The sequence below is a fragment of the Zootermopsis nevadensis genome, unplaced genomic scaffold (assembly GCF_977971745.1).
Source record: "Zootermopsis nevadensis isolate Lab colony 2312 unplaced genomic scaffold, Znev_1.0 Znev_ptg000008l, whole genome shotgun sequence".
NCBI classification, from domain to species: domain Eukaryota; kingdom Metazoa; phylum Arthropoda; class Insecta; order Blattodea; family Termopsidae; genus Zootermopsis; species Zootermopsis nevadensis.
This window is the reverse complement of record NW_028259140.1, coordinates 16,334,538-16,358,183: the sequence shown is the minus strand read 5'-3', so window position 1 is coordinate 16,358,183 and position 23,646 is coordinate 16,334,538. Positions and strand designations below refer to the sequence as shown.

The 23,646-nt window shown below is 43.3% G+C and overlaps 1 protein-coding gene across 3 annotated transcripts in view; it reads right to left on the bottom strand.

Moving 5' to 3' along the window:
* LOC110838095 (TBC1 domain family member 4-like) overlaps positions 1-23,646 on the bottom strand; it is a 206,942-nt gene that overhangs the window by 176,951 nt on the left and 6,345 nt on the right. For all 3 annotated transcript variants that reach the window (XM_087345284.1, XM_087345283.1, XM_087345285.1), the window contains exon 2: positions 16,901-17,297. In XM_087345284.1, the coding sequence (XP_087201410.1) occupies positions 16,901-17,032 (132 nt within the window). In that variant the 5' untranslated portion in view covers positions 17,033-17,297. The remainder of the gene's footprint in view (positions 1-16,900; positions 17,298-23,646) is intronic.

Below are 23,646 nucleotides of genomic sequence, written 5' to 3'. Positions count from 1 at the left end.
ACAGATTTTTACGCAGTGATACATTTATGAACAGCAAAAGTCTGCAAAATGCACATATTATTAAAACGTTACTTACTGCTGAATAATGAGCACGTAATCTGACAAAACCCAATTCTCCACTTGATTTTCAAATTTCATTTATATCTTAAACTATTTCAGACATCTGTAAAAAAAACAAAAGTTTCATGTCAGGTTATGGATGCCTTTGTGTTAGCAGTTCCTGCAGCTAACGTAAGCTTGCATTTATGCGGATATGAACATGCAGCTGTTATAAGAACATTAAATTCCCGAAGACCCAACTACACTGCACCTAGGGAAGACATTGCATATTGGATTCTATCTAAACTTTCACTAGGTCTACTAATAACATGTCAGGAAATTTGAAATCAAGGTCCAAAATCATTCGATGGTGTTCAATAAATAGACTTTTGTGATCTGCTATCCCCGATATACCACGTAGTTGTTGCGACAGATAGGCAGCCATTGTTTTCCCTGAAGTACGGCGAGAGACACGCCTGTCACTTGTTATGTAATAGACGAGAAGCCTTGTACCGTCATTAGAAGCGCTCGGTTATCTAGAAAGACTCACGCAAAGTGTTCAGGTAAGATACTAACAAATGCCCTTTCTGCATGCATATTTTTACATAATATATATACAATTCATGAGTATGCAGCATATATGAAAAGCAAGGCCTCTAATTCGTCTTCCGAGACACACAGCAGAGACCGTTTGAAAGTATTGCGCTGAATTACTGATGCTAAAATATGTACACGGTATAAAGCAAAGTCCTAAAAACTGATGACGCAAACTTTCCATCTTATGTCTTCCCCTCTTAACGGACGTCAGCGCAAATCATAAACTTACAAATACACGTGACTAATAACTGTACATAATCTACTACAGAAATAAATCTCACTACCTGCACATTTTAAAACATAAATCAAAGTATTCGTGTCCATCGAGCTGGTACATGATTCTAAAAGGACTTTACAACTTTGAAAGTGTATAGAAATTTATTCAGAAGGCTTACAGAATCGGTTGAGGTGTCATTTTGTAGCAAAACAATTCAAGTTTTACCTCAAACAGTCATTTTGGTTCGATGTGATTGCCATTGGTGATACGACAGACATCCCACCTGAAATAAATTTCTTGCCAAACACGATCCAGCATATCCGGTGCCAATTCTGCAACTGCGGCGGTGATTCGAGCTTTGAGCTCAGTGAGATTGGCAGGTAAGGGTGGAACAAACATACGATCTTTAATGAAACCCCATAAGAAAGAATCGAGAGGTGTCAAGTCTGGACAACGAGGTGGCCATGCTATCGACCCTGTTCGACCAATCCATCGACCTGGGAAACGGTTATTGAGGGAATCCCAGACTTCTGTGAGGTAGTGAGGTTGTGCGCCGTCTTGCTGGAAGTGAATGCGTCCTTCTTGGTCATCTTCGTCTAACTGTGGTACGAGAAAATTTTCGAGCCATTTTCAAATGCACTGCCGCTTGCGCTCGCGGTGACGGAATTCGGTACTACAGCAGAACGTGAGTCAAACTTGATTTGTTTTGCTACAAAATGACACCTCAACCTATTCTGTAAGCTTTCTGATTAAATTTCTATACACTTTCAAAGTTGTAATGTCCTTTTAGAATCACTCTGTATAATAAAACTGATTTTGGGGGGGTTTATGTAGGATCTGAGGTTTTCACCAGACTACAGAGCGCAACAACACAGAAGACAGCCAAGTCCAGTTTTTTTTATCTTTTACTATATAAAATCCAATAACAGCAGAGGCCTATCGGTTACCGGAATTAAACGAAAAATAAATATAGCTATAGCTCAGCCGACATGTTACTTCAATAAATCGCATTATTACTTTAACAACATTCTCATATTGGTCGAAGATCGGTATAATTATTTTTCAGTATCCTTTCGAGAGCGTAACAACCTTCATGGAGATAATACGAGGTGCGATCGGAAAGTTTCAAGACTGTGTCAATAGAGGGCTAACCGGATGTAGTACGAGCTTCTGCCTTTAGGGGGTGCGGCCTACATTCATAGTGAATCAGTGTGCCAGCCGGCATCATCGAATTAGCATTTGTTTCTTAGTTACGGGCGTTTTGGTAGTGCATTACACCGACCCTCCTGCGATTTCGGAATGGCGTGTGCATCAAATTTTGCCAAAGGCTCGCCAAAACGGCTACGGAAACCTATGAAATGCTAAAGCAAGCATTTGGGGAGTCCGCAATGGGTCGTGCACAAACTTTTGTGTGGCAATCACGTTTTAAAAATGGCCGAACCTCTGTCGATGATGACGAGCGTTCTGGACGACCATCTTCGAGCACAACGGCCGAAAATGTTACGAAGATTCGGCAGGCCATTCACGAAGATCGACGTCGTACCATCAACGATTTGTGCGACATTGTTGGGATAGGCTATGGGACCTGTCAGCTGATTCTAAAGGAAGAACTCCACATGCGAAGCATCCTGTCTGAGGACCAGAAGCAGAATCGACTTCTCGTTTGTCAGGAGCTCAAAGACCTTGCAAGAACCGACCCCAACTTCCTTTCTAAGCTCCGTGTGACTTCTTCCTCTTCCCAAAGATGAAAATTCAGCTAAAGGGAAGGAGATTTGAGACGATAGAAGAGATTCAGGCAGAATCGCAGATGGTGCTTGACAGGCTGACAAAGAAAGATTTCCAGGGATGCTTCCAGGCTTGGCAGCGGCGCTGGGATCGTTGTGTTCACTCCCAGGGGAACTACTTCGAGGGTGATGGATGAATTTAATACCTGAGATAAGTGTACGGGTTTTTATAGGCGCAGTCTTGAAACTTTCTGATCGCACCTCGTATCTACTGCTGATAACAACACAGCGAAACAGTACAATGACATTGTGATTGTACCAATTCCATGTAAATCGTCCACATGGCAAATAATATGCCATTTCGTAGACGCTCAGCTAAAACGCAGTAGACTTTAAGCATGATCTCCGACATCGATGGGACACACGTAAATAAATGCAGTGGGTCTATACCAGAAGAAAAGTTCTTTAGATGCAATTCGTAGCGGTGTTGCAGAGTGAATTAGCTTCTCAGTACTTCTTTATACAAGCAATTTTAAGGCGACCTTTCAGTTCCCTGGAAGTAACTGGGTAAACATCGGTATGTGAAGGCCTGGCAGAATAGTTCGGTGAACAGAGGGTATAAAAGTCTTGAGAAAACATTCGGCGAATTGCGTGTGTTCTGATCTGGCAAGAAACAGAATGCAAATAACACAAATTGCAGTTCTTTAATGACACAGCTGTGTGTACTTATGCATGCAAACACATGCACTATGCACGTGTCAGCATCTTAACGTCCTAACACCCGTCGATACGTGACTTCGATTCTTCTCTGTTCCACTCTTATTATATTTTATTTAGTGTTCTGTCTGACGACAGGTCCATATGAACAGGATCCTTCCATCCTTTTCTCGGACTGGGACCTGTTCATATACGTTCTTGGCAGATGATCCAGAAGTGGTTTGCCATTGCCTTCTTCTGTGTGTGAATGGAGTAATTGTTGGGATGCCACGGAGGAAAACTCCGTGTTGCCTAGACCACGGCCTTGCCCAACACAAGTTATAAATTCGGGCACAGCCGGGAATCGAACCCGAGACCCCAGGATTACAAGGCCAGCGTTCTAACCGCCAGACCACCTCATCTTATTATTATTTAGTGTTCTGTCTGACGACAGGTCCATATGAACAGGATCCTTCCATCCTTTTCTCGGACTGGGACCTGTTCATATATGTTCTTGGCAGATGATCCAGAAGTGGTTTGCCATTGCCTTCTTCTGTGTGTGAATGGAGTAACTGTTGGGATGCTACGGAGAAACCGGGGAAGCCCCGGAGGAAAACTCCGTGTTGCCTAGACAACGGCCTTGCCCAACACAAGTTAGAAATTCGGGCACCGCCGGGAATCGAACCCGAGGCCCCAGGATTACAAGGCCAGCGTTCTAACCGCTAGACCACCTCATCTTATTATTATTTAGTGTTCTGTCTGACGACAGGTCCATATGAACAGGATCCTTCCATCCTTTTCTCGGACTGGGACCTGTTCATATACGTTCTTGGCAGATGATCCAGAAGTGGTTTGCCATTGCCTTCTTCTGTGTGTGAATGGAGTAACTGTTGGGATGCTACGGAGAAACCGGGGAAGCCCCGGAGGAAAACTCCGTGTTGCCTAGACAACGGCCTTGCCCAACACAAGTTATAAATTCGGGCACCACTCTTTTCACCATTAATTTCTTTATCCATCTACTCTCGTCATTTAAAATTATTCGTATCTGGAATTTTGTCAACGTCCTTTTTAAGAGAAAGAAATCACGACGTTTCGGAAACTGGCTATGTTTGCGTCTTCAGACGAGAGGTGCCTAGCCACTTGGGTCCGTCAGATAGAGCTAGTCTCCATCAATGGTTAACATGTCATCCGACTGTCTCAACATATCCACCTAGGTTGAGACAGTTGGTAGCGGACCCAACTGAGTAGGTACGCAAACAGAGCCAGTTTCTGAAACGTCGTGATTTCTTTCTCCTTTGCGATACTGAAGTCAGCTTTCCAAATACATTTTAAATAGTGCGAATCCTCGGAGAAGGCATTTGTTACCGAAAACCCCTCTGAGTTTATTCCCTATATTAATCTCTGAAGTGAAATTTAAATAAGCCTACAAATTCTAAATTACTTTAATAATACTTGGTTAGCATGTGTTCTCTTTGAAGTCTTTTTCATAAGCCTCTGTTAAACGAAAAGATCATAAATGACTGCCTTGTCCAATTTATATTTTCGAGTTAAATATTTTGGTCAGAATCCATGGTCAATCGTCGAGCAATCTGCTCTAAATCCTGATTGTTCTTCAATTTCCTTCTCTTTAGGTAAGGTAGTATATTTGCGTCATATTGTGAATTAGGTTAATATTTTAATATTTTCCGTCAAATCACAATTTTAATAAGATAATAAAATATTTTAAATATTTTATATTTTATTATCTTATTAAAATTGTGATTTGACGGAAAATATTAAAATATATTCCTTCTCTTTATATTATTTTCCAAAATATTCTCATAATAAGTCCTCAAATGATCACAATAAATTCAATTTCGCCAAATCTGACTTCAACTGAGTAAGAATGTTTGGACGTTTTTAAGCCAACAAAACGTTTACGGAATGCCATTGTCATTTAAAAGCTCTTAGAATTTTGCAATTGACATTGAGCGCGTATTCTCCCGTGATTCATGTATTAATAGATATAAGACGAAATTCAAGTGTACCGGCTGTTCCAACTTTCAGGGGAGCGGAGCAGGAGTTAGGGAGAGACTGTCAATAATCAAACGACCAGCGCAAAAGTCTGATTTGGGGAGATTCAATCTGAAGAAACTAAACGTTGTAGGAGGTAAAGAACAGTTTGAAATTAAAATCTCAAACAGCTTCGCAGCTCCGGAAAACTTAGAAGATGCTGCAGATATCAACGGAACTTGGGAAGCCATTAGAGAGAATATAAATATTTCAACCAAGGAGAGTCTAGGTCGTCATGAATTGAAGCAGCATGAGCCATGGTTCGACAAAGGATTTTTAAAATTACTATATCAAATTAAACAAGGCATATATGAGGGTCGCTCATTAAGTAATGCCCCACATTTTTTTCCTCAGAACATATTTATTCAAGATGGCTCAAATTTAGTGACAATATAAATCAATGTTTCCTTTACACATACTATTTTTCCACATAGTCCCCATCAACTTGTACGGTTTTACGCCAGCGTGGAACAAGTGCATGCATGCCTTGCCGGTACCAGCTCTTGTCCTGTGCACGTAGCCATGTCCTCACTGCTTGAATCACGCTCTCGTCATCTTCAAATCTTGTTCCGCGGATAGCATCTTTAAGTGGCCCAAAGAGATGGAAGTCGGAGGGTGCCAGATCTGGACTGTAGGGTGGATGGGGTAGCACCGTCCAACCCAATTTGGTGATTTCTTCCCGGGTTCTCAGACTTGTGTGAGGGCGTGCATTGTCGTGCAGGAGCAAAATTTCTGCTGGATGCTTGTGAGGCCGAACTCGTCGAAAACGCTTCTTGAGGGTTTTCAGGGTCCTGATGTACGCGTCTGAATTGATGGTCGCACCTCTTGGCATCACATCCACAAGAAACACCCCATCACTGTCCCAAAAGACAGTCATCATGACTTTTCCGGCGGAGGGAGTTGTCTTGAATTTCTTCTTTCTCGGTGATTGAGGATGATGCCACTCCATTGACTGCCTTTTTGTCTCTGGCTCAAAGTGGTGTATCCAGGTTTCGTCACCTGTAATGATCCGGGACAGAAAGACCTCTCCCTCAGCATCAAAACGCTCCAACAATTCAGAAGAAATCGTTTTCCTTTGAATCCTGTGGTCTGCTGTGAGACTTCGTGGAACCCATCTTGCGCACACCTTCGAATATGCGAGAGCCTGGATAATTGCAATCACACTTCCATTGCTGACTGAAAGCTGTTGGGCCAATTGTCGAGTTGTGATGCGCCGATCCTCACGAATAATGGCATCCGCGCGGTTCAACATGTCTGGAGTGGTGGCTGTGGCAGGACGCCCAGAGCGCGGCAGATCACGGAGCTCGGTTTCTTCACTTCCTGAAGCTTTAACTCTCTTAGCCCAGCGACCAACGGTGCTCCTATCGACTGCACAGCTTCCATACACAGCACACAAACGTTTATGAATGTTCACCACCGTTTCTTTTTCAGCAACAAGGAATTCAATTACAGCTCGTTGCTTGTAACGAGAGTCGTTCACAGACGCCATTTTAACAGTTCACTACAGCTCCGCTATCGGTTGGAATCATTTGAAACTCCGTACACGAACGCGGGAAACATCAAATCTCAAGCATGTAAAAGTACACTTTTCTATCTTCATTATTGGCTGAGAAAAAAAATGTGGGGCATTACTTAATGAGCGACCCTCGTAGATGCAGATGATCTTAATGAAATACGTCGTGAAGCTAGTAGACATTTCAAGGGAGAAAAGTTTAAAGGGTACTAACGATGGTGTGTTACAATAGGGGACTATGCCCATCTGTGTTTTTAAAAGGAACACTACATTTCAGAGGCTGGATCTGATTCCGTACATAGATTAAAAAGGGGGCGGGGCACCTACTCAGTTGGTTCCGATATAAAGAGTTAACCTCAATTACAAATGTTTTCAAAACCTTACCTAACCTAACAAAATCCACTAAACAAACTTGACCTAACCTACCCTAACCCAACCTATCCTAAATTAACCTGTCGTAACTTAATCTAATGTACTGTAACGTAGCAAATATTAACCGAGCCGTACGTAACAAAACGTAAGCGTGCCGAAACGTGACTTAGTGACCACGCGTGCTTTGACTTATTTAATTTGATTAAATCGAACAGTTGATCTTTCAACATGTCACAAAATGGGATGTTTACTTCCAATAGCCAGGCTTTCATTTCGTCTTCTTTGAGTTAGACGACGGTGGTTTGTCTGTCTGAGTGTTGCGATACGAGGCATTATCAATGACCAGAAGACAACATTTATCAGGCTTCCACACTGCTGCACTGACACAGACTGTACTGACCGACGGAAACTCCTTCCTTCCTTCTTTGAGTGGTCCCTACAAGGTCAGCGGCCATAATCGGTGGATCCAGTTCTAAACCACTGTAATATGTCGAGCATAAACTGAATCACGCCAGTGGGATACCATACTCTGCCTTTGGGGCTGTCTTTGAAGTGGAGACGCCATCATCTAAAAGCTGGTTATCGACCTGACCCATCGCAGTTCGGTCTAAAGGACTCCATTCACAAAAAACTCAGTTCTGTGACAAGGACTTCCTGCTACCATTGCATGTAACTGTGGTACACCACAACACATAGCGGAAACGGTCCACGTTTGAACCGGTTTCACAAGTTGCCTATCAATCAACCAGACTGCTGCTGACCGAGTTGCAAGGAGGAACTGGCCTTTCTCAAGACTCATCTAGGAGAGCTGACCCGAGGATCAGAGAGTTCCGCCAAAGTACAGCGACCTTCAAAAGACCCACTGGTCTTTCCGGTGGACGCAAACCCGGTTATGCCGGCGGGGGGCGGAGACTGAAGTCTATCAGAAGGATCCAAGAACCGCATTATGAAGCCACTGATTGGGGTAGTTCGATGGAACCTACCATTAGGAGTAGGGGCCAATTTTCGGAACCAGCCCTCCCCTCTGTCTGCACGGACGAAGCTTAACTCACACCCAAGGCCCGAACGGCTAAATCCACCGCTTCCAAGGGCAAACAAGGCAGGCTAAGAGGCCAGAGACTCACCTACGCCGACGTGGCGATTGCAGGATCAGTTACCGGGTGCCCGGTTAAAAGGGATGGATAATCTCCGCACTGTTCTGCACTAACAAAGCGACTTCTTAAGAGGGCAAAGATGGGACGGACGAGAAGGGGCCGTAATCAGCTCCACGTCAGCCAAATCCCGGGCAGAATAAACTGTTCTCGGGCTGCAAACATGTGGAGGCTGAGGCTATACCCACCTCAACGCCCACTTTCTACGTCATGGTAAAACGCATGTCCGCAGAGGCGACCAGAATAGGAAACCTCGTGACTGCCTACTTCTCACCCAAACGAATCAGATGTGGCCGAGTGTAGCCACAGCCACCGGTACGCTCTTGCGTGATTACGTAAATAGAAACTCCTGCTTTATGTAAGGGCCTTACTTCCCAAGCACGCCTCCTTACACAATACAAACCTCGACGTCCTTGACATAACGGTTGTCAAGGATCTCGTCCTACCAGTTCATCTGACTCAACTCGGATGACCTACCATTCCTGATCGATACCACACGTCAATCATCTTTTTATAATCTACTGAATCGCTCCAACTTCACACGAATGGGCAGGACAGCTTCCCGAGCTTTCCTTGCAGAAAAACTCCCACGGAATCCCGCGGTAGGGATGAGGATATAGACAAATGCGTAGGGGAGTTCACCAGCTCAATCAAAAAGGCCACAGCGGCATCTTCTCCTGATCGTCGACCAGACATCCCACTAGTATTCAGGATGACTGAAGACTCAAGACCCGTTTGTGTCAGCTGTGTCGAGTTACGAGGGACCTTGCTGTCAAAGCTCAGATCAGCCGCCTTCAGAAGTTGGTGACCTACGGTGGAGCGATATGCTGAAGGCCTTGGGCAGTGAAAAGTAGTTATAAATGATAAGGAGACTGATGCGTGTTCCTACTGCTTCGCCACCTTGGAAGGGCCGGGAGGACTAGCTCTGTGGGACTCCGAAAATGCCCTTGATTCTCAGTTTCAGCCGGTGGGTGCCCGTCGCACCAACAGAGATATTTGATAAGGCAACGCGCAAGTGAAACCGAAATGTATCTAGTTAATGGAGGTCCTACAGGTCCTCTGGGGATTCAAGACTGGCAAAGAAACAGGCCCTAAGGGTCATGAAACCTCAGCTTAGTCATCTCCTCAGAAACGGTGTGATCGATTCTATGTCCGGTCTGGAAGCTGCAAGTGATGAAACATGTATTTTCCGTTGCGGATAACGCTCGATGGTATGAGGAAAATTCACGAGAATTTGCGTATTTCATTCTTCTCCCATCACATCAGGCCACTGAGTGAGAGTTTCGACTCAAAGTTAGATGACGTGGGAACTCCTTATGTCAACTTGGCAGACTCCTGTGCCGACCAAGCGCTAACTGAAGTCGCCCACGGGTAACCGAAGTGGATTGATACTCAGCGGGCCAGCCGAGATTGTCCGTAAAAATACGGCCAAGTCAGCGCAACGAATACTGTCCAACTACTCAGGTAGACTGACTAACGTTTTGCGTGCTTTTCCACAGTTATAAGGTAAATTAGAGGGTATAATTCAATCAGACCTTCAGCCAAGTCGCAGAAACCATCATGCAAAAGGATACCAACTATTATGAGTTAACTCCCAGAGTTACAACCAACCGGAGTTCCTGTCAGACCCTGTGCGCAAAAGGGCGGTTTTTCTGCCGCATTGAAGGAACGCACGTGCGGTAGTTTTACCGCTGCGGTTTCTCTGCCGCAACATGTTTCATTTTCGAAGCTGTGCGGTGGCAATATAACTCGTAGAAGCGTACCTTTGTGCGCGTACGAGCTATGAAACAGCCGCACGGAGACCACTGTTTGCCCGACCTTGGTGTAACTGAATAGGAAAAAAATCCTGTGAAACTCTACAGCCGAACTCGAGTCAACTTGACAAAGAAGAAAGTATCTGAATAATTTCTTTGGATGCATACGCAGGTCTTCATATAACTCGTGAAATTGGGCTTTCAACAATCTTTGATTTACAAGTGGAGGGAACCAAAATTTATTTCTACGCTTTGCCCTCGCTCTTAGCACCAAAGCCCACACAACGACAGTCTCAACAAAATCCATGCCTCGACTTATCAGCCTAGAGCAAACGCCAATTATCTCCACAAAATCCACCTCTCAACTGAAAAGAAAACGCAGACAATGCGTTTATTTCGCCGTCCGAGTGCACAGGCAACATTAATACGCTGTTGCGGTAGTTTTACCGCTGCGGCAGGAAAACCGCTCATGCGCGCTGGTCCTTAGGTCGGGCGCAAACGCAGCCACTCGCGTCCGCCACGCCAATCCTAGCTCCCCACCCACTACCTCAATGTAATAGCAAGTCTTTCTGCAGGAGGTAAGCTTTCTCTCATGTTGGTACCTTGGCGTTTTAAACGATCTTGTAACAAGGACAATAATTCATTGAATGTTGTCAAACTCATTCGAAAATACTTAAAAAAAATTATCTTCGTGCCTCGTTAGCTCCTCGAAAAGCGTAGCAAAATGGCCGCGTTGGCTGCGAGTTCGCAATATTGGATGTACCCAAAAACGGCGCTGTCGTATTATTAGTATTGCGACCAATGCTTAGATATCGGAGTCCATTTTGCTACTGACGCGCGGTTGGGGAAAATGTCTGCATAAAGTGGCGACCACTAGTGGTCGTGTTTATCCACAGGTGGCAGCCACATACGGAGTCTAAAGATGAACCACAGGCTAAAATAACCCTCAACCAAAACCGAAGCTGTAATGAAAACCCAACGTCGTGTGACGTCACCGTAGTTTATTTACATAATTTCATTTAACAATAACTGCTATGTGAAGGACAATACATTCAAGTCCCAGATATGGGAATATTTGCGTCTTAAAGAATATGCAAATGACCTTACTTTGTTTAAGGGAGTATTTATTTTTTTATTTAGTGTTCTGTCTGACGACAGGTCCATATGAACAGGATCCTTCCATCCTTTTCTCGGACTGGGACCTGTTCATAGACGTTCTTGGCAGATGATCCAGAAGTGGTTTGCCATTGCCTTCTTCTGTGTGTGAATGGAGTAATTGTTGGGATGCCACGGAGGAAAACTCCGTGATGCCTAGACCACGGCCTTGCCCAACACAAGTTATAAATTCGGGCACCGCCGGGAATCGAACCCGAGATCCCAGGATTACAAGGCCAGCGTTCTATCCACTAGACCACCGTGGCGTCTGAAGGGAGTATTATCGAATAAAATTGCATAAGGGAAGTAATTCGTTAGAATGTGAACAGAATCCTACTTAATCCCACAATCTGAAAGGGACTGGGAAAATTAACGAAAAACCTGTCAGGATAAAAAGGTTTAAACCCTAAGACCTCCCGAATACGAAACAGCTCAATTTACTACATTAACATTTTACCTCTATCGGGAAAGGTAATTCTTTAAAATATAATCAAGAAATTATCAGCGTTTTATGGAATACAAAGGTTAATTTCCGTGTTTATATGAGCTTGTCACTGAAATTACCCGAGCCAAACGAATTCAATCCACGTCATATTTCCTTAAGATCCACTCTAATGTCATCCTCCCATCGACACCCATATCTCCCACATGGAAAGCATTTCCCGAATTTAACTGCACGAAATTTTGTTATGTTTCTATCGCCCACGTGTTTACTGCAATAGGCGATTAAAGAACTTCCAGTGCCCACGTGGTTAGGAAAAGAGGTGCTCGAACAGTTTCGTCATTCAAACAGCTTTCCGGATATTAAATGACGTTTGAACGAATTAGACGACACTTTCCTGTTTACATAATTACATGTGATAGGCTCCTCGGTACACACTCGACTCTCTCCGGGGTGTTTACAGCATGTAACTGCCGACAACTAGGTCTGCAGATATTGCTGAATATTTTACACTCCTCTATTTAGTTGAGAACAATACAGATAATACCTGGATTTAGCCGTAAGAAGACGGTTTCAGGATTGTATTGGACTTGCGTGCGACTATGTTCAAAGTTTGTTGTAGAATGCCAAACCGACGCGCCGTGTCCTGTCCCCGGTTCGAAACATTCAAAACCAGTGACGTATTCACTTGCATTCAGCTCTTTGGTCTAATTAGCTCTTTCAAAGTTTCCCCTTCACGCTCCTTAATGTGTATGGTCCAGTAACATTCGTCTGCTAAGTGACAATGAACCATTAAAGTCCAAACTGACTTTCGACATACACCCAATTCACAACAATTTATTGCACATTAATGTCGAAACCAAGACTCCAGGGAAAGGAAGGTCCTCGCACGTGTGTCTTAAACACTTACGTAGATGCCATGAAATAGAAGTTTCCATCCTCCAAACACCACAAAAAGTTAAAATTTTGAAAAGCAAAAACTAAAACAAATTTATATTAATAAAATAATAAGAAATTAACCGCCACGGTGGTCTAGCGGTTAGAACGCTGGCCTTGTAATCCTGGGGTCTCGGGTTCGATTCCCGGCGGTGCCCGAATTTATAACTTGTGTTGGGCAAGGCCGTGGTCTAGGCAACACGGAGTTTTCCTCCGTGGCATCCCAACAATTACTCCATTCACACACAGAAGAAGGCAATGGCAAACCACTTCTGGATCATCTGCCAAGAACGTATATGAACAGGCCCCAGTCCGAGAAAAGGGTGGAAGGATCCTGTTCATATGGACCTGTCGTCAGACAGAACACCAAATAAAATAAATAAGAAATTAAATAGCACGATTAAATAACCTCAGCAGAAGATGTAATTTGGACCGTTACAAATAGGTAATTGTCGATGAGGATGAATCTGGATTTAAAAGTCGTGTCAGAACGCTGAAGTACGATTTATAATTACGGTTTAAAAATGAACATTACGAAGGCAGATAGTATTTAAGTAGTGGCTTTAAATCGAAAAACAAAATACTGTAACTGCGAGTATTGGCCGTTTACGATGTATTTTTAAAAGAAATGAAAAATAAATGCCAAAATTAGGTGAACGACAATATTATTTCATGTTTAAATTCAATATGGTGGAATCCATATATCTATAACATATATATTTTGGTCCGGTCCGGGGATAGGGATTAGCTCTATCCAGTGGGCACAACTGTGTAGGAACCTGAAGACGGAGATAGAGTCCCATCTCCGAAACGTCGTTTTACGTTTTATATTTTATATTTTACTAGACGATGGATAATATCCAAGGAAATTTTTATTCAAATGACGGAAACTCTCTCCTGACGTGTTCTTGAATGTGTCAAGTGAACTGTATCTTATCATGAAGATTAGAGCCGCTTACTGTCATAATATCTGAGCCACTCTGATTCGGAGCTGTCATATATACTCCTGTCACTATCAATCAAGCTCGTTGTATATCGACCCTACCGATATGTGAAATTGGGAACTTGGTACGTGTAGCGATCGCCAATTGATGTCTATAAGGCAATGTCCTACGTGAGCGACAACAAGCGAGCTGTGCGAGCTGCATAAGCATCATGGGGTGTCATATGACATGAGGGAATCGCTTGTTGTGTCCTACGTGAGAGAAGTACACGGCCTTCCTGCGCATGCGCAAGAGCTTCCTTGCGCATGCGCCTTACTGGCCAGCGCAGCGACCTGCGCGAAAATATCAAAATATTTGATCTCGGACTTTGGCCGCCGACCGCTTCGCTGTAACATAGGACAGCGCCACACAAACAGCCAGTTTGATATTTCCGCTTCACCCACGCAACTCGCACCGCTCGCATTCAGTCGCTCACGTAGGACACCGGGTCACCGGTGCCGTAATTCGTCAATTTTAAGATTATCATTTGCACCACATTCTATGATAAGCCTGGAAAACGCAGGTAACATGCTTTGAAATTTGGCAGCGGATACTGAAACAAAACCACCGATAAGCAAAAACGCGGATAACGAAAGCGCGTATAACAAGTCACCTTCATACCCACAGAAATGTGGAGGGGTAGATGGGTCAGTTTGCTGATAGTTGCCAGCGAAGCAGGTCCACTTTCCAAATTTTACCGAGGTTAGCGAGATTGTATTAGCAAGCATAAAAACACGAGTTATGAGTAAGCCGCTTTTACAAAGCTAACACATAAATATGGCATTGAAACAACCTATTTTGATTAAAAATCCTAACAGAACAGCAAGAAATATTCTACGTAAGAATAGTGAGTGTAACGGTTAATGAAAGACTGACATTTTCAAATTTAAAGCATGTAGAAGTGCGTAGTAGTTCATGGAGAAACATGGTGCATAAGCGTCACGCGTAGATAGCGCCATGTGATCAGCACGGGCTTTCCAGTCACTATGCAGGAGACAGCCAACAAGAGTGGACTTACGGTTCAGCAGATAACGCAAAGAGATTGTTCTTTGTGGATTCTAAAAGTGCTGTGGGGAAGCTGAGACAGTTTCGTGACCGTTTTGGTACGCGTTGAGCAAAACAAATGCGAATACTGTGGTTAACTTTGGCATCTATTTTCACTCTAAGACGAGTCTGCGTCGTATCAGACGAGCATTTATACGAAGACCGTAAGCAAGGTCGAGTCCGCAAATGTTTCTTTTTCTTAACGAATTCATTTATACTGTGCAATTGTATATTATTCAACCAGATGCTTCGAAATTTCCGTGTGGAACACATTCCAAGAGCAACTGAAAATGGATAACGACGTACATGGATTGAAACAGTCGAAAGAGAACGGGATTACTGTTTGTTTGTCTTGCAGGAACTATTTATTGACTATAAAAAAGTAATCGTAGGTCACTAACAAGGGAATGGTTAGGTTGGTCATGTCGAAACCTCACCTGAAATTTTGCTCGTCTACAGAGCCCATCTTGTAATGATTGTACACAAAATATCAGCTGCTGATACGCTGTGCAAGGGTGCGAAAAAATTGCTCAAAATTCGAACGTATATTTAAAATTCGCTCCATCGCGCATGCTTCTGATGGTAGTGGTCCTAGCATTGGCATAGTAAAGGTAGCCCTCGATTTGCGCCGATTCAGAATAACGCCGATTTTGAAACCAGGAAGTCAAAAAGTGAAAAAAATATATTTTACTATTATTCATAACCTTTTACAATGTATCTCCTACTGATTCTTATACTAAATCGTATTTCTTACATCGCTGATTTTGAATAAAAATTATAAATACAGTCATCTCTGCAATAACGTGTGTTTTGTTACCAGGAATTTGCTCCAATGAGATCGATGAATCGGTAAAAGCTGTTTGTGAAATGCAAACTTTTGCATATGTGAGTTTGCTCTTATGAAATTTCATTCCTGGTATTTTAAACTTCCAAAGGACTAATTTAATCTCTGCGGAGGTACCAGGGTTATTTTTACTACGCGATTTTCTATAGGCCGGCGTCTTACATGAATGCAACTATCGCATAACAACAGAGATGACTGTACACATCAATCACATGAAATAATCGCGGTGACCAACGAATTGCCGATTGTAAGAGAATAAAATATATTTTTTAAACTCCCTTTATTTTACTTACGTTATTTCAGAGCTTTAAATGTAACGCCATTATATTACTCGTCAATGTTTGGTTGCTGGGAACGCGTGTCATTGACTTCCCATTTGATTTTCATTATAAAAGAGTTTCAATTTACGCCGGTTCGTCCAGGAACGCATCCCCGGCGTAAATCGAGGGCTACCTTTATTCACCGGTACACTGCAACGGAGACCGTGGGCCAGGCGCTGAGAATTTAGTCTCCGAGGAGCTAGAGGCTTCTGTCTGCGCAGAACAAGCCAAATGCGAAATAGATATTGTGCAAATAAACCTTTAATTCGATGTTCGTGTTGTTAATTGAATATGTGCGTCATAACGGGAAAATTAAAGTAGTGTTTAAAACGGATTTTTATTGAGAAGTCTAACAAATCAGCATATAAAAATTAAAATCATTATCTATCTCCTTAATTAAAGAATATAGTACGATTTAACGTAATGAAACATCTATTTCCCTGCGTTGTATATTAGTACATGTACGTAGTAAGCTAGGGATGCGTGTTTCAGTGCATTGTTTCCACAAACCACCATATAAAACACCTGCGTATTATATACGTAGATACGTGTACAATCATACTAGATGGGCTCTGTAGACGAGTAAAATTTCAGGTGAGGTTTCGACATGACCAACCGGATCATTCCCTGTAAGTATCGTAAAGAATCATATCACTTCATTCTTATTTTAGTTTTTATAAATTTCTCGATTCTTATATAAATCTGGATCATACTATATGCTGATAGCGTTAAATATGAGTGATACAGACAGACCAGCTTGCAGACTCCTATTACAAAAGGAAGAATGTTTATATAGCATTTACTCCACGGTTAAAACACGTGACCAAGCACAACATCGTTAAAAAATTAAATTCGTTTTTTTGATTATTTAATAACACCGCGCACGTTTGTGGGTAAGAAAAGAAATACAATATTTATTTCAACGTACCATCACGACAGACCGAGGAAACAACGGACCAAGATTTTAATCAGGTACATGAGAGGTACCGTTGTGTCAGACCACTCAGTCGAAAACTAACAACCAAAACTACTAAATATACAAACATATGTGTAAGTCTTACTTTCTCTGAAGTACCGCGCCTCTTGATCTCTGCGATGACCCACGGCAACATCGGTCTGGAAAACCTCTTGTCCATTGCGGTGAATCCGAGGTACTCCACCGGGACTAGCTTCCCGTTAAGTTCCGCCGCCATCTTCTTCCTGTGCACTTCACAGCAAAGCTCTCTGCATCAACTCCTATTGAACACTGTTATTACAGTGGCAAGAAAATATAAAAGAATCTGTAACAACTTCACTCCTTATGTCGGCGTCGATCTCGCGGTCGAATGGCGATGAATCGAATCACTTGGCGTCATTCATACGGAATGTTGCATTTGTCGTTGTAGTTCAAATTTCGAGTTCTTCCACAAACCAACTTCCCCTGCAGTGGCATATGTTTACACAGCATCTGTGAAAATCCTGCAAACAAACGAGATTATCCTATTAATAACTACAAGGCAACGGGCCTTCCAGCTTTCGTTAAAAGTTCGTAGCAACCGCAAAATTCCATTACGGGACCCTTCCTTAAAACAATTCATTCCAGTCCACAGCTCATTTTTCTAAATTCAGTTTAAAAATATCCTCCCGTCTAAACCTAGGTGAGAATTTTATTTTAAGATCGATTGTTTTTCCATTTCACCACGGATTGAGGATTTCTAATTGTAGCTAATCGGAATTTGGATGCGGTGATTTCAACGTCAGAACAAGAAAGAAACACTTTATCTACGAGGTGCGATCAGAAAGTTTCAAGACTGCGCCTATAAAAACCCGTACACTTATCTCGGGTATTAAATTCATCCATCACCCTCGAAGTAGTTCCCCTGGGAGTGAACACAACGATCCCAGCGCCGCTGCCAAGCCTGGAAGCATCCCTGGAAATCTTTCTTTGTCAGCCTGTCAAGCACCATCTGCGATTCTGCCTGAATCTCTTCTATCGTCTCAAGTCTCCTTCCCTTTAGCTGAATTTTCATCTTTGGGAAGAGGAAGAAGTCACACGGAGCTTAGAAAGGAAGTTGGGGTCGGTTCTTGCAAGATCTTTGAGCTCCTGACAAACGAAAAGTCGATTCTGCTTCTGGTCCTCAGACAGGAGCCTTGGCACAAACTTGGCTGCGATGCGTCGCATGTGGAGTTCTTCCTTTAGAATCAGCTGACAGGTACCATAGCCTATCCCAACAATGTCGCACAAGTCGTTGATGGTACGACGTCGATCTTCGTAACATTTTCGGGCGTTGTGCTCGAAGATGGTCGTCCAGAACGCTCGTCATCATCGACAGAGGTTCGGCCATTTTTAAAACGTGAATGCCACACAAAAGTTTGCGGACTCCCCAAATGCTTGCTTTAGCATTTCATAGGTTTCCGTAGCCGTTTTGGCGAGTCTTTGATGCACAAGCCATTCCGAAATCGCAGAAGGGTCGGTGTAATGCACTACCAAAACGCCCGTAACTAAGAAACAAATGTTAATTCGATGATGCCGGCTGGCACACTGATTCACTATGAATGTAGGCCGCACCCCCTAGCGGCAGAAGCTCGTACTACATCCGGTTCGCCCTCTATTGACACAGTCTTGAAACTTTCCGATCGCACCTCGTATCACAATTATGCCAAAACTTCCTCCCACGTTATTTTTCCCAGTTCATCATTCACATTCATCCTGCTAAGGCATGTGAAGATGACAAAACACGGTTAAACCACGTAACAACAGCTAATGTAAAGTAGCCCAGTGTCCTGCTGCATGATTTCACTCACCAAGTCTCCTCTTTCTTATACTCAAATAAGATAAACTTCCTGCCTCCATAAGAAACTCTATAAAATTAGCAACTCTGCTTTATCAGTGTTGTTGAGGGATAGAAAAAAACTTAATTCTGTGCAAAAAAAAAGTCTCGTCACTTCAAATATGTACCCCTCTTCCACCCAGGGAACCGAATCTTGTGAATGCCTATTTTAACTTCAAAACAAACACGATATCTGCGAAAAAGGAGAATTACAGCGTTCCAATTTATCGGCCATTCCAGATATGACACCGCATGCAAGTAAGAGCTTAGACACTGTCAGCGTCCTGCCATATCGTATGTTATCGATGACATGAAACACATCATTACAGGATCATGTGTGCCAATAAAACAAAGTTATTTATAATGTATCGTATTATGTCAATTTCGTTTGTATCACACAGTCCTTAATTTCAACACGCGTACAAGAATTTAAAATAATAAGTTAACTATTTACAAGAAAAATTCTGCTACAAAACATGAGAGCTGTGTAAACGAGGAAGGTAAGCAATTACATTTCACACTTGTTTCCGTCGGTAAGTACAGTCTGTGTCAGTGCAGCAGTGTGGAAGCCTGATAAATGTTTGTCTTCTGGTCATTGATAACGCCTCGTATCACAACACTCAGACACCGCGTCTTACTCAAAGAAGGACGAATTGAAAGCCTGACTATTTCAAAGAAACACATGGGGGACAAATGAAACGCTACTCACTGGGACAGTCTGAAACGTTTTCAGAATGAAGCAAAATGTTGGTTCAGAATTTCTTTTATCACAGCAGCCCCATTGATTACTTTGTTTACGAGAACCGCTCATTATTTATTTTAGGAATTAAATGGTAATACAACGCCAAAGAAAAACTGGAATATGTACATTTTCTGGGGAAGCTGTTCAACTTGTTCAGAATAGAATAAATATTTACAAACGTGCTACAATTACGGGCCTGAAGTGTCCAACTGTTCCGATATGTTCGTGAGAAAAAAATAAATGATGACAAATTGAGAGAATTAAAATTCAGACCCAATTATAAACGTATAACTAACCAACCAGATGGCTTATGAAACCCGAAGGTTCATCACCGAATCAACCAAAGCCCTGTCCTGGGCCAACAAAATCCAGTCTCCTTCAACTCCTATCTCCCATAGATCCCGCCTAAGATTATCCTCCCAACTACGTCTAGGTCTCCCCAGAGGTCTCTTCCCCTCAGGCTTCCCAAATAGTGGACCCAACCAACCAGATGGCTTACCGAACCCAAAGGTTCATCACCGAATTAACCAAAGCCCTCCACCTGACCAACAAAATCCAGTCTCCTTCAACTCCTATCTCCCATAGATCCCGCCTGAGATTATCCTCCCAACTACGTCTAGGTCTCCCCAGAGGTCTCTTCACCTCAGGCTTCCCAAATAGTGGACCCAACCAACCAGATGGCTTACGGAACCCGAAGGTTCATCACCGAATCAACCAAAGCCCTCCACCGGACCCTGTCCTGGGCCAACAAAATCCAGTCTCCTTCGACTCCTATCTCCCATAGATCCCGCCTGAGATTGTCCTCCCATCTACGTCTAGGTCTCCCCAGAGGTCTCTTCTCCTCAGGCTTCCCAACCAGTACCCGGTGCATACCTCTTGTCCCATCCATCCGCGCTACATGCCCAGCCCATCTCATTCTTCTCGACTTAATCACCCTGACAATACTGGGGGAGGAGTACAGATTTTTAAGCTCATCATTGTGCAGTTTTCTCCACGCCCCATCGTCTTCTCTCTTAGGCCCAAATATCCTCCTCAACACCCGATTCTCAAACACCTGCAATCTGTGTTCCTCCCTCAGAGTGAGAGACCATGTTTCGCACCCATACAAAACAACAGGCAAGATTATTGTTTTGTATACTTTAAGTTTCAGGTTCTTAGAATTCAGACGGGAAGACAAAATATTTTGAACTGAGAAAAAGCAAGCATTTCCAGAATTTAATCTCCTCCTATTACAAACGTATAAGAATATTTTCTCTGATGCAGGTGACTACATACTTAACTGTTGTTCACAGACGTATTATGTCCTCGCAAAATTACTGAACAGGCGGTCAGCATACGAAATGCTGGTTGTGAACCACACACCACATCTTTCCAACCGGGATGAGTTCAAGATGGCAGGTACTGAATGGTTTCGGGATTTTGTCGCAAGGAATTAGACATTCAGCAATCACATTCCAGCAGGATACGCCTACTTCAATAAATAAAATTTAAATATGTCCCACAATTTGGAGGAAGTTTACAAAATGTTACCAGAATCTGCAAAAAGGCACTACGGAATTTAAACGATTTACCATCCACCATACGTAGTATCTGAAAAATATACTAAGGCCCATACGATTCAAGAACCTCAACCAGAGACTTTACGACTAGCACATTTTCTGGTTGGATGACTTCTTATCTTTTTGTCTACGTCAGGCAACATTTTAAAAGCTGCTGCTATATGATAACCATGAGTACCAGAGTTAGCAAAGCACAATGGCGTTACAGAGTAGACATTGCCTGCAGACACTAGAAGCTGGTTGCGCTAAAGCTCTTAAGAACATTTTACCGTGTTGGTGTTAACTGCCTGATGCAGCAACATCCTGGTCAAACTTTCTCCATCTACAATATTGCTGACTGTGTAAATATCTCATATAAAAAGGTAATTACACCTGTAAACGTTGTAGCAGCCTTCCGTACAAAGGCAATTTTACAGAAGCAAACTTCCTCAGGCCTTGCGTCGGGCTGATCACTCATCCAAGGAGTCTTACCACTGTCCAAATAGATAAATCTAATAAATAAAAACCTCGACACCTACGGGTAAAAGAGAATGAGAGAAATAAATAAATAAATTGAATATTTCTGTCTTCTGGGTTGTTGCGCTGTGTAGTCTGGTCGATGTTAACCAACGTTTCAGAGGTCATACTGCCTCCGTCATCAGGGCGATGCTGAGTCTCAAGATTTCTGTCTTCTGGGTTGTTGCGCTGTGTAGTCTGGTCGATGTTAACCAACGTTTCAGAGGTCATACTGCCTCCGTCATCAGGGCGGTGAGTATGAAGATTTCTGTCTTCTGGGTTGTTGCGCTGTGTAGTCTGGTCGATGTTAACCAACGTTTCAGAGGTCATACTGCCTCCGTCATCAGGGCGATGAGTATGAAGATTTCTGTCTTCTGGGTTGTTGCGCTGTGTAGTCTGGTAGATGTTAACCAACGTTTCAGAGGTCATACTGCCTCCGTCATCAGGGCGATGAGTATGAAGATTTCTGTCTTCTCGGTTGTTGCGCTGTGTAGTCTGGTACATGTTAACCAACGTTTCAGAGGTCATACTGCCTCCGTCATCAGGGCGATGAGTATGAAGATTTCTGTCTTCTGGGTTGTTGCGCTGTGTAGTCTGGTACATGTTAACCAACGTTTCAGAGGTCATACTGCCTCCATCATCAGGGCGATGAGTATGAAGATTTCTGTCTTCTGGGTTGTTGCGCTGTGTAGTCCGGTCGATGTTAACCAACGTTTCAGAGGTCATAATGCCTCCGTCATCAGGGCGGTGAGTATGAAGATTTCTGTCTTCTGGGTTGTTGCGCTGTGTAGTCTGGTCGATGTTAACCAACGTTTCAGAGGTCATACTGCCTCCGTCATCAGGGCGGTGAGTATGAAGATTTCTGTCTTCTGGGTTGTTGCGCTGTGTAGTCTGGTCGATGTTAACCAACGTTTCAGAGGTCATACTGCCTCCGTCATCAGGGCGATGAGTATGAAGATTTCTGTCTTCTGGGTTGTTGCGCTGTGTAGTCTGGTAGATGTTAACCAACGTTTCAGAGGTCATACTGCCTCCGTCATCAGGGCGATGAGTATGAAGATTTCTGTCTTCTCGGTTGTTGCGCTGTGTAGTCTGGTACATGTTAACCAACGTTTCAGAGGTCATACTGCCTCCGTCATCAGGGCGATGAGTATGAAGATTTCTGTCTTCTGGGTTGTTGCGCTGTGTAGTCTGGTACATGTTAACCAACGTTTCAGAGGTCATACTGCCTCCATCATCAGGGCGATGAGTATGAAGATTTCTGTCTTCTGGGTTGTTGCGCTGTGTAGTCTGGTACATGTTAACCAACGTTTCAGAGGTCATACTGCCTCCGTCATCAGAGTATGAAGATTTCTGTCTTCTGGGTTGTTGCGCTGTGTAGTCTGGTCGATATTAACCAACGTTTCAGTGGTCATACTGCCTCCGTCATCAGAGTATGAAGATTTATGTCTTCTGGGTTGTTGCGCTGTGTAGTCTGGTCGATGTTAACCAACGTTTCAGAGGTCATACTGCCTCCGTCATCAGGGCGATGATATCGGAGGAAGTATGACCTCTGAAACGTTGGTTAACATCTACCAGACTACACAGCGCAACAACCCAGAAGACAGAAATATTCATACTCATCGCCCTGATGATGGAGGCGGTATGACCTCCGAAGCGTTGGTTAACATCGACCAGACTACACAGCGCAACAACCCAGAAGACGGAAATCTTCAGACTCATCGCCCTGATGATGGAGGCTGCATGACCTCTGAAACGTTGGTTAACATCGACCAGACTACACAGCGCAACAACCCAGAAGACGGAAATCTTCAGACTCATCGCCCTGATGATGGAGGCTGCATGACCTCTGAAACGTTGGTAAACATCGACCAGACTACACAGCGCAACAACCCAGAAGACAGAAGTCTTCATACTCACCGCTGTGAGAACCTCAAGTCTTACAAATAAATAAATTCCTCAGTAACTTTGTTACTGGCAGACCTTAAAAGAACAAGGACCTTTGAGAACAGACGAAAGAGGTCCTTAAAATTTCAATTCAAAGCAGAAGACGTTTCATTTAGGTCTTAAGGATGTCCGCGGCCATCCCAAAGTTGACAAATGAAAGAAATTAAAGAAAGGGTCTCATACAGGGGTCACTAGCACCCCCGAAATGAAGTCCATAGTTTAATATAAAAATAACAGAAACAAAATTTCTTGAGTGA